The sequence below is a fragment of the Bos taurus genome, chromosome 3 (genome assembly GCF_002263795.3).
Source record: "Bos taurus isolate L1 Dominette 01449 registration number 42190680 breed Hereford chromosome 3, ARS-UCD2.0, whole genome shotgun sequence".
Classification (NCBI taxonomy): domain Eukaryota; kingdom Metazoa; phylum Chordata; class Mammalia; order Artiodactyla; family Bovidae; genus Bos; species Bos taurus.
This window is the reverse complement of record NC_037330.1, coordinates 57,605,516-57,617,849: the sequence shown is the minus strand read 5'-3', so window position 1 is coordinate 57,617,849 and position 12,334 is coordinate 57,605,516. Positions and strand designations below refer to the sequence as shown.

The window sequence follows — 12,334 nt, the reverse complement described above, 5'->3', positions numbered from 1 at the left end:
CACACTTGCATATAGTTTTCTAATACTTATTTTTATAATGGAAATAGTATTTAGCAGCTAATAAAATGAACAATAATAAAATTTATACTAATAAAATATCATAATTTAAAATGGACTTTCTTATGCATACTCTCAAGTAATCATCACAATCACCATGTGAGATGTTATGTCCATTTTACAGGAGAGAAAACTGAGGCTCAGAGGGATCAGCTACTAAGTGGCAGATCCAGACCTTAAAAAAGTCCTCTGAGATCCAAGTCAGTGTTCTTTCCCATTTCTTTCTGAGAACTTTAATTTCTCAGCAATTAAAAGAGGTAACAGTGGTAACCACAGCAGGAAGAGATTTGGCTTTATCATTTCTCAACAAAGATAGACCTTTATAAATAATTAGAACAATAAATATCAAGATCTGGTTTCTTTCCAGTACATAAAAACGTTTTCTAAAACTACTATGATCATAAAGTGCTTAGTGTTTTTTGTTTTAATAAAATATACTCCCATTTTTCTCATATTAAGAAGCAGCCCTGCCTCTCTAGTTGAGATTCTAGAGCCCTTCAGTACAGGGCTTGGGTGTGTGGTGTGAGAACCGAACTGACTCTAGAACAGGACAAGCTGCTTGCCCCATGCGGCCATCTGCACTTGAACAGTGAATGTGATCTCCAGCCTAAGCTACACCTTCTACGGCTGCCCTGGAGTCCAGGCCTTGCTGCCGTTCAGTCATGTACTTGGTTTGGAATTGAATGGCTCTCTGAGGAGCAATGCAAATGGAAAGTCTAGCAAGCTTTCAGAATGCCTCCAGAAATAAGACACATTCTCCTGAAGCAGACAGATCCCAAAGCCTGTCATACTCCAAGTCAGTGAGCCTCTTCAAATTGAGAACAACAGTTCCATGTATCCTCTAGTGAGGAAATCAAATAATTTCACATTGTTACATCAACTACCAAAGTTTCTTTTTTTAATCAGGGCTTCGGGCTATTCATAAACATCTTGAGTTTGTATGAAAGTGTGTGTTTATATGCATATATATTTATTCACTGGGAGCAGAAAACTTTTACCTCAAAAGGGTCTGTGACTATAAACCGACTTAAGAATGTATTTGGTTTCTGTGAAAACCTAGTACTATTTTCAGTGATAGAAATGAGAACTCTAAAGGTGATTAAATGCTTTACTAGCACTAAAGCAGATAAACTCATTCACTTTTAGAAAACAAATTTTCAGAGGTTAATGAATCACAAGGAGAAATTATAGAGCCATGGAATTTTTTAACCACCTGATAATGTCAAAAGTAGCTATTAGCATGCCAGCATATGCCAAAAATTGGAAAAATAAGGAGAATAAATCTTATTTTAATAATTTGATTAAATGTTAGTAATCAACTGTGATAAGTACTGACCTTGAGTTTTTTTTTTCATGTATATAAACAGGTGCCGATATTATAAAAAATGATGGAATTTACTCGAGGTATTTTTTCTCCTTTCCTGTAAATGGTAGATATAGCTTGAAAGTGCATGTCAACCATTCTCCCAGCATAAGCACCCTAGCCCACTCTATTCCAGGAAGTCATGCTATGTACGCACCAGGTTACATAACAAATGGTAAGAATCATAAACACTGTGATTTGAATAACATCATTTAGTGTGTGTATTTCTAGTGAGTGTGTGTATGTGTATGTATTAGAGAGAGGTGAATTTCAAAACTCGTGCAAGTCAGTGCATAATTTGTTGACTATCTCTTCAATCCTTAGTGATGTATGATAGTGGATAACAGGAAGGCAGTAGGTAATTCCCACAGATAATTTTGACCTCTTTTTGTGACTGTTTTATCCGAATTACTACCAGGCAAGGGGATTAATTGATTTTCTCAGTTCCAACTCCTATATTTCTCTATAGAGCTTTAGGCAAAAGGAAGAGGCAAAAAGTTGTTAGCAGTTTAAAGAAGGAAGCAAGCAGCCCAAACAATCCACACAGGAAACGAGTTCCTGGGAAAATATGAGTGTGGATATTACGGGAAAGTGAGGGCTTCCTGAAGATGTCCTGCCTCAAAGTGCCAAATACATAGACCATACACATCTCTTTTAAACACCATTATTATAGTAGTTCCTGATAGGAAGCAGTGGTTAAAGTATAACAAACAGAAATATGCTGTAGTCTTTAAACATAATCTTAAAAAATGTTTGGAAGCATTCTTATATGCAAAACAGCAGAATCTTTAAGAATACTTACATGTATTCTAGCAGCTATAACCAATCATTTGGACTATACAATAGCATGATTCTGTACTTTTCAGTAGAAAACAATTAAGATGCTACAGTGGATTTGCATCTCCTGATATTTTTTGTATTGCTAGAGTATAACTTGCTCTCACCTATATTTAAAATAATTTGGATTACTTCAAAACCAATGTAAATCAATTTGCAAGGTAACTCAACTTTACTACCAAGATATGATTTTGTATCTAGATGTAATACGTCACTTCTAAATAGATATCTTCTCCTTTATATTATACATCAACGTTTTTGAAAGCCTACTAAGTGACAGGCTTAGTCCTAGGAACTTGGGATACCAGGACTTATTGATATCAAATCAATAAGATTCCTATCAAGGAGCTTGCAGAATACAGACTGGTATTTTTTTTAAAGCCATGAATTTAAAGGATTCAAATATCAATATCTACAGTACACTGAGAATAGAAAAGTCATATTCAACTCTGCTTTTATCTGTGTACTTCATGCACAGAAAGAAAAATTTAGATTTCTCTAAGCATGCCTAGTTCACATAACATTCGTTAGCTCATTTTCAGGTGATGACCCTGAACGTGCACAATATGGCACAAAATGGCAACTGCTCTGTTTTCACACAACCAAATCTCCAGACACTGCAGGAACTACTCCCTTCCTCTCCTCCCCAAGGCCTCTGCTGAATCTGCTGTAGATTCCACCCAGCCTGCTCATTCAGAGCTTGAGAGCTCTCCCTTGCACGTTCCCACACTACTGATCCCTCTGAAAAGCATTCAAGAATATTAAAAAGAAATTTTGTTGGTCCCCCTTAAGCTACTGTCCACCTCTTTACTCTGTCATCTAGTTCCTTGAAATTCAATCTGTCTGTACATTCTTGCCCCCAGTTTACTGTTCAGCTCACTGCAAGCAGACTTCCAGCCACGTGACCATGACTCCACTGGAATTGCTCTGGCTCTGGTTACCGATGGCCACCTGCTGTTAAGTCCAAAGGATACATTTCAGTCCTCATTTTTCTTGACACAGCTGACTGATTTCTTCTTTGTCATTTCCTGGTTTCTATGATACCACACTCTCCAAATTACCTCTTATTCTCTGGAATTTTTATTCTTAGGCTCTTTTTCCCCTCCTTTTTTTCTACCAAGCCTCTAAGTGTTGGCAATTATCAGAGCTTAGTCTTAAGCTTCTCACTGTTCTATCTGGAGCCACACTGCCTGAGTTTGAAATCTAGCTCCTCTATTCACTAGCTGTGTGACTTTGGGCAAGTCACTTAGACTGTATGCTTAGCTTCGTCATCTATAAACATGGGAGTAATTGTGCTCTCCTCACAGCATTGCTGAAAAAGTTAATAGTTGATACACGGAAGGTACTTTAAAAAGTGCCTGACATATAGCAAGCACTCAGCAAATGCTATTTGTTTTTACAGCTGAAATTCTTACTGGGTAATATCAATAACCTACATGGCTTTAATAACATCTTTATGCTGATAATTTCCAAATTTGGAGGTTCAAAATTATTAAATGTAGCTAAAACTTCTTCTTTGAGCTTAAAATCTATGTCTAACTGGCTCCTTGACATCATCACTTAGATGATTTACAGGGACCACGAACCTTGAAAATTAAATTTGTCTTCTCTTCTTAGGCTGTTTGTCTTTCCATTTGCTCATTTTAGGAAGGTGGGAGCTATTCTTTTTGTTCACCAACTTTCTCTCCTTTACCATTCCATATTCAAATGCATAACCAGACTGCTGATTTTTATCTCCAAAATGCATCTAAAAATGCCTACTTGCCTCCCCTCCACTGCTGTCACCAACCCAGCTACTATCTTCTTCTATCTGGACTGTTGCAGAAGCCTCACTGCTCGCTATGCTAGTCCATTCTCCGCTGAGAGCAGCCAGAGTGACCTGTCAGAGAGCAAAGTGACTGTATCACTGCCTTGCTTCCCCACAGCATGTAAGATTAAACTATAAAACTATTGTAGTGGCCCACAAGGTCCTGCCTGAACTTTTCCCTCCTGTCTCATCTCAAACTATCTTCCTCCTAGATTTAAATTTTTCTAATGTGCAAAGCTCTTCCATACCTCAAGATTTTTAACTCAGCTTGTTTTCTCTGCCTGGAATGTTCTTAACCTCCACTCTTTACCTCCCTGACTCCTACTCATAGTATAGGAAATCTTTAAATGTTACTTCCTTGATACCACTTTAAATTGTTTGTTGTTGCTTAGTTTCTAAGTCCTGTATAATTCTTTATGACCCCATGGACTGTAGCCCACCAGGCTCCTCTGTCCATGGGATTTCCCAGGCAGGAATACTGGAGTGGGCTGCCATTTCCTCCTCCAGGACATCTTACCGACCCAGGGATGGAACCTGCGGCTCCTGTATTGACAGGCATAGCACCCTTCCTTTTTTTCCTTCCAACATTTGCCACAATTATAAAACATGTGTTTATAAACAGGACTTCTAAATTCTGTGAGGGACACTGTTTTGTCTTTGATTGCTGGCACAGCATAGGCCCTCAAAATACTTATTGAATGAATGAATGGTTGAATGAATAAAAGAACTGTTGAATAAACCAACTTATTCTAAAGATGTAGAAAAGGAAATAGGGTCTTAAAATGTCAATAATCTATAAAAACAAGCTATCCAGGAGATTGTAATTTGTTGTTTTGGCTATTCTTTTCTTTGATGTCACAGGTAATATTCAGATGAATGCCCCAAGAAAATCGGTGGGCAGGAGTGAGGAGGAGCAAAAGTGGGGCTTTAGCAGAATAAGCTCAGGGGGCTCCTTTTCTGTGCTGGGCGTTCCAGCTGGCCCACATCCTGATGTGTTTCCACCATGCAAAATTATTGACCTGGAAGCTGTAAAAGAGGAAGAAGAGGTGATTTTATCTTGGACAGCACCTGGAGAAGACTTAGACCAGGGCCAGGGTAGGTTTCTTGCTTTCATTATCTATTTTTCTACAAAGTGGCATTTCCAGTAACTGTCAGGGGTCAGCTGGGTAAAAATAGCTTTGGAGATTTACAGCTGACAAAGTTGCAGAGGGTTGTCATGAAAAGTTTTGAGTTGCTGATAAGGCCATGTATCCTGGAGTACAGGAAGAGAATGTACCAGCTCCCCCAGGATTGAAGAGGTCCTGGTAGACTTACTGACACTAATGTAGAAACCTCTGTTGGAAACCTAAATATCACATATAACAGTGATCTAGTCAAAAGAAATGGGTTTTATATGACAGAGCATGGACTTTTAAATACTGGAGGCAATTAGTCTTCTGAAGATTGAAAGGTAAATTGTAAATTCAAGGATTTACAATTCAAGTTTAAGGGAATAATTCCTGTAAGTCATGAAGTATTTGGCACACTGTCTTCTACTTCTGGTCATCATTTTTTGTTAGGGAGGCTGGTACCTGTTCTCCAATTTGAGGCTTTCTAACCCTTGCTTGGACATGATGAATTCCTACTTCTACCCTCTCTTTTCTAATGCTTTTATGCCAGCCTCCAGCTTCCACCTACCTCATTTCTTCATAGCAACTCAACAGACTAAATTTTCTGAAAGAATAAATGTTCCAACATCTTTGCCATTACCAGAACAAGATTATCATTGGTTACACATGAAATGGTTTATTTCCAAAAGCCTCTGATTGAGATTTCTGTAGGAACTAACCTTCTCTCTTGAAAGCCAGTTTGTCAATATCAGTGAATAACAGCAGCCACCTTAGGCCTCTGCCAGTCTTGCTTTCAATTTCTATCTTTTTTTTTTTTTTGGCTTATAATTCTCTACTACTCTCTCCAGAAAGCATCTTAATTACAAATAATTCTGCACTGCTGAGAAACAGTCAATATTGTAGTTTTGTCTTGAAGAATCTGTTATCACAATCTATCTCTTCTTGCTAGAGAAGAAGGAAGAGAAATATTTTACATTCTAATTTAAGGATTCTCCTAATTTAAAGTTTGGAGATATGAATTGATTGAAACTGTGGGATGGATGCATCGTTTGTATAATGGAAACAGCTGTAACTTAACATTAGAGCCAAAAAGTAGTCCCTGCTGTGACTACAAGTCCAGCTGTTGTATCTTTGGCAGTTTGCTTAAACTCTATTAGCCTCAGTTGTATATGTGAAAAATATAACTAAGACTATCTATTTCACAAAGTATTGTGGTGTTGGAGAAGACTCTTGAGAGTCCCTTGTACTGCAAGGAGATCCAACCAGTCCATTCTGAAGGAGATCAGCCCTGGGATTTCTTTGGAGGAAAAGATGCTGAAGCTGAAACTCCAGTACTTTGGCCACCTCATGCGAAGAGTTGACTCATTGGAAAAGACTCTGATGCTGGGAGGGATTGGGGGCAGAAGGAGAAGGGGATGCCAGAGGATGAGATGGCTGGATGGCATCACTGACTCAACGGATGTAAGTTTGAGTGAACTCCAGGAGTTGGTGATGGACAGGGAGGCCTGGCATGCTGTGATTCATGGGGTCGCAAAGAGTCGGACAGGACTGAGCAACTGAACTGAACTGACTGAAGGTGACATATATAATACAAAATGGAGGAGAAAGAGGGCCCAGTTAATTTCCTGGGCTGTTGATTTGTGTTGCTAGAGTTCTCTAGCTTCTTATTTGAAGTAAGTAGCCACCCACACTCACTCCCATCTTTATGTAAAAGAAAGTGTGGTGCCTGCCATCTAGTACTTTTCCTCTTTCCTCACTGCCTCAGAAGCACAGTAGTGTGAAAAGAGACAAGCTCAGACTACTGGTAACTGTGTTCCCAGTTCCCAGTGGTTTCAACTATACCACTGAATTAAGAGTACAAAGAAAATGGGTGTACAGTATCAGTGATTTTGAATGGCTTGAAAAGAAGAAATACAACTGAATGGGACTTTAGAACTGATATTACAAAGGGCTTTAGAAAGGGAGAGAGGATTTCACACATTCACATAAATGGCCCTGCAGGATGGAGAGGATGACTAGAGCAGGATGACTAAAGCATATCAAGCCTGTTACAATGCGAAATCTCAAATACAAAAGATCGGCAGGTAGGGAGTGGTGAGATGTGTATTAACTTGCTGAGATCACTCAATCATAACTGACTTGATGACCCAGCAATGGCAAAATTGACCAATTAGCCATGAGTATACCAACTAGCAAGTAGGTGCCTGTTTAACTTATAAACATGTGCTTTCATCCTCTCTTTTTTTTTTTCTTCACAAATTGTTGTCTAGAAAGCTGTGATAGTCACCTCTATCACCAGAGTTAAAAACAATCAGGGTATGTCTCTGGCATTACAATTATGAAAATTTTCACTATTATTAAAAACCTTATTAGCAATAAATGAACAACTTGTATATATCACTGTATATACAGTACCAACTCTTTACCATATACAATACACTGTAAAAAGATGACAAAGTATGTGAAACAAGCAAAATATTACCAGATCATTATTATGTTTGGGAATATATGTGGACAAGGTATTATGGAAATGGATTATGCCCTTACCTCTTCATTAAGAGTGTGGGTTAATAACTGTTTAAACTGAGTTTTTATTATTTACTGTGTGCTAAGTCGCTTCAATATGTCCAATTCTTTGCGACCCCATAGACTGTAGCCTACCAGGCTCCTCTGTGCCTGGGATTCTCCAGGCAAGAATACTGGAGTGGGTTGTCCTGCTCTTCTCCAGGGGATCTTCTCAACCTAGGGACTGAACCTGCATCTTTTATGTCTCCTGCATTGGCAGGTGGTTTCTTTACCACTAGCACCACCTAAGCCATATTAAGTGCCCAGTACAGTGCTAAATGAAAGTGAAAGTCATTCAGTCATGTCCAACTCTTTGCGACCCCATGAACTATATAGTCCATGGAATTCTCTAGGCCAGAATACTGGAGTGGGTGGCCTTTTCCTTCTCCAGGGGATCTTCTCAACCAGGGATCAAACCCAGGTCTCCCGCATTGCAGGTGGATTCTTTACCAGCTGAGCCACAGGGAAAGCCCAAAAATACTAGAGTGGGTAGCCTATCCCTTTTACAGTGGATCTTCCTGACCCAGGAATCAAACCAGGGTCTCCTGCATTGCAGGTGGATTCTTTACCAACTGAGCTATCAGGGAAGCCTGTTCAGTTCAGTCTCTCAGTCGTGTCCAACTCTTTGTGACCCCATGAATCGCAGCACGCCAGGCCTCCCTGTCCATCACCAACTCCCAGAGTTCACTCAGACTCACGTCCATTGAGTCAGTGATGCCATCCAGCCATCTCATCCTCTGTCGCCCCCTTCTCCTCCTGCCCCTAATCCCTCCAGCATCAGAGTCTTTTCCAATGAGTCAACTCTTCACATGAGGTGGCCATAGTACTGGAGTTTCAGCTTTAGCATCATTCCTTCCAAAGAAATCCCAGGGCTGATGTCCTTCAGAATGGACTGGTTGGATCTCCTTGCAGTCCAAGGGACTCTCAAGAGTCTTCTCTAACACCACAGTTCAGAAGCATCAATTCTTCGGCACTCAGCTTTCTTCACAGTCCAACTCTCATATCCATACATGACCAGTGGAAAAACCATAGCCTTGACTAGACGGACCTTTGTTGGCAAAGTAATGTCTCTGCTTTTCAATATGCTATCTAGGTTGGTCATAACTTTTCTTGCAAGGAGTAAGCGTCTTTTAATTTCATGGTTGCCGTCACCATCTGCAGTGATTTTGGAGCCCAAAAAAATAAAGTCTGCCACTGTTTCCACCATTTCCCCATCTATTTCCCATGAAGTGATGGGACCAGATGCCATGATCTTCATTTTCTGAATGTTGAGCTTTAAGCCAACTTTTTCACTCTCCTCTTTCACTTTCATCAAGAGGCTTTTTAGTTCCTCTTCATTTTTTGCCATAAGGGTGGTGTCATCTGCATATCTGAGGTTATTGATATTTCTCCCGGCAATCTTGATTCCAGCTTGTGATTCTTCCAGCCCAGCGTTTCTCATGATGTACTCTGCGTATAAGTTAAATAAGCAGGGTGACAATATACAGCCTTGATGTACTCCTTTTCCTATTTGGAACCAGTCTGTTGTTCCATGTCCAGTTCTAACTGTTGCTTCCTGACCTGCATATAGGTTTCTCAAGAGGCAGATCAGGTGGTCTGGTATTCCCATCTCTTTCAGAATTTTCCACAGTTTATTGTGATCCACACAGTCAAAGGCTTTGGCATAGTCAATAAAGCAGAAATAGTTGTTTTTCTGGAACTCTCTTGCTTTTTCAATGATCCAGCAGATGTTGGCAATTTGATCTCTGGTTCCTCTGCCTTTTCTAAAACCAGCTTGAACATCTGGAAATTCACGGTTCACGTATTGCTGAAGCCTGGCTTGGAGAATTTTGAGCATTACTTTACTAGCGTGTGAGATGAGTTCCTGAATATGTCTTGGTCAATTTTTATACATGAATGTATTCATGCACCTGTACTGCAGTTTTTTAGCTATTGAAGCATTGCAGGGTTTTTATATCTGATAAAGTCAGTCCTTCCACTATAAATTTGCTATTTTTTAAATTTATATGGTTAATTTTGATTATTTAGTTTCTGTTTAAACTTGCAATAAGCTTGTTAAAACAGAAACTAGAGCTACTTTTAATAATATCATGTAAAATTTACAAAATAACTTAGGGAAAAAATAACATCTTTTATTGTGTTGAATCTTGCTATTGAAAAACATAATAAAACTTTTCTCTTATTCAGGTTTTAGTATGAGTTCTTATGTAGTGTCTTAAAAGTTTTGTTCTTATGCATATTTCTCTCCTTGTTTATTCATAGGTATTTTGATTTTTTTGGTTGCTATTGTCATTAAGCCATTTCTAATAAACTAGAGAGTTTATTCAAAATCACTTAACTTCCCCATTTGTATTTTTTTTTTAATTTCAGCTAACAGCTATGAAATAAGAGTGAGTAAAAGTCTGCAGAATATTCAAGATGACTTTAACAATGCCATTTTAGTGAATACATCGAAGTTAAATCCTCAGCAAGCTGGTACCAAGGAGATATTTAAGTTCTCATCAGAGCTTTTCACAAACGGACCTGAATATCAACCTGATGGAGAGGCACAAAAAAGCCACAGAATTTATGTGGCAATACGAGCAGTAGACAGAAACTCCTTAAAGTCTGCTATCTCTAACATTGCCCAGGCATCTCTGTTGATTCTCCCAAATTCTTCTCCTGTACTTGACAGAGATAATCTTATATTAAAAGGAGTTCTGACAGCAATAGGTGTTATAGGAATCATTTGCCTCACTATAGTTGTAACACACTGTGTTTTAAACAGGAAAAAGAGAGCAGGTAAGAAAGAGAATGAAACAAAATTACTATGAGAAATGTACAGAGTACATTCCCTCTTAAATATAAGATCCATGGCTTTTGCACTTTACAAAAACATACTAATAAAGTCAAATTAACATCAAATTATTAAAAATGTCTTGAGTTTCTGTGCAGTATAGATCAGAATTTTACACGGTAAATAGACCAAAAATCTTTTTTATAGCATTAATTGAGGGGGACGGGAATTAGAAAACCTTTAGGCTTTGGCTATGGACAAAATAATGGAATTTATTCTCTAAGTTCGGAGAAGGCAATGGCAACCCAGTCCAGTACTCTTGCCTGGAAAATCCCATAGACAGAGGAGCCTGGTAGGCTGCAGTCCATGGGGTTGCGAAGAGTCGGACATGACTGAGTGACTTCACTTTCAGTTTTCACTTTCATGTATTGGAGAAGGAAATGGCAACCTACTCCAGCGTTCTGGCCTGAAGAATCCCAGGGACAGCAGAGCCTGGTGGGCTGCCATCTATGGGGTGCAACAGAGTCGGACACGACTGAAGTGACTGAGCAGCAGCAGCAGCATTCTCTAAGTTAATGTGTTTAAAGGCAAAGGCAATAGCAAAATCAAATCAAAGATTCAAAAGCTTACTCTATTGAAGAGGAAAAACAGCCCCAAGTAAAGAGAAGGAGGTTATGCCGGAATGATACAGTATAATTATCTACATGAAGCAGTTGCTCAGTTGCTATGATTAATTTTTCATTTCTCTTTATTTGTTCAGAACAGGTTGCTTGTTTATGACTAAAGGTCAAGTTGTATTTTATATATGAAGCACCTATTGTAAAGTTCTTTTCTTCTTTCATTTGGTTAATTAGACTACAGATAGATGCCACTGCTAATGCTCAAAGAGATTTGGCTCATTGTAAGAGTTAACCTTAAAATGTAGGTGTTATCCTTGTCCCCTGGCACTGGTTTTATAACAGAGGTATATTAAATTTATTGCTTATAATGTTCTACTCTTATCAAAGCAGCTTTCCAAGTAATTTGCTTTGAGTGTTATTCAATGAAAATGGTTATAGCTCTCATAAAACTAAGTAAAGAAAAAACTACATAGTTCTGAGCCTATTTTAACACATATATAGGCTATATCATTTCATTCAACTTCAACCAAAAAAGTCACAGGGGAGAAACTGACCTTTGGAGATTATTAACTAATTCTGTTTTTTACTGTTTAAATAAGACTTCACGAATCCTTTCCCCATAAAAGCTTATTTACCTACAGGTATTTACCTACAGGGGTGGATGGTGACTAGAGAGAGGCAAGCACAGGTCATAAGGAAATAAAAAATTATCTTTTATTTAATTTTACCCTTATTTTTTTAAGATTATGGGGCAATAAAATTGCATGCTTTGCATATTATAAAACTTAAAATTTTATTGGGTGAATGCAAACAATAATGTGGATTAGAACTGTTTCATTACTAGTACCAACTAAGAATGACAATTAGATTAAGTTTTGGAGATGGACTTCCCTGGTGGCTCAGACGTTAAATCGTCTGTCTACAATGCAGGAGATTTGGGTTCAAGCCCTGGATCTGGAAGATTCCCTGGAGATGGAAATGGCAACCCACTCCAGTACTCTTGCCTAGAAAATCCCACGGACAGAGGATCCTGGTGCAGGCTACTGTCCATGGGGTCGCAAAGAGTCGGACATGACTGAGCAACTTCACTTCCAGTTTGGAGGTGGAGAGGGAATAGTAGGAAGCTGGAACAAGAATGCAAAGGGACAAAGATGGGGTGCATGGGTTTTCAAATGTTTTCCTCAATTTAAAAATAGGGAA

The 12,334-nt window shown here is 38.7% G+C and overlaps 2 protein-coding genes across 2 annotated transcripts in view; one reads left to right on the top strand and one right to left on the bottom strand.

Annotated features, from left to right (window-relative positions):
- Positions 1-10,652, top strand: part of CLCA2 (chloride channel accessory 2) — a 41,451-nt gene extending 30,799 nt beyond the window's left edge. Inside the window, exons 12-14 of the mRNA XM_024990096.2 lie at positions 1,425-1,595; positions 4,926-5,159; positions 10,109-10,652. Coding sequence (XP_024845864.1) covers positions 1,425-1,595; positions 4,926-5,159; positions 10,109-10,551 — 848 coding nt within the window. The 3' untranslated portion in view covers positions 10,552-10,652. The remainder of the gene's footprint in view (positions 1-1,424; positions 1,596-4,925; positions 5,160-10,108) is intronic.
- Positions 1-12,334, bottom strand: part of ODF2L (outer dense fiber of sperm tails 2 like) — a 399,873-nt gene that overhangs the window by 96,498 nt on the left and 291,041 nt on the right. The gene's annotated exons all lie outside the window — the stretch shown is intronic.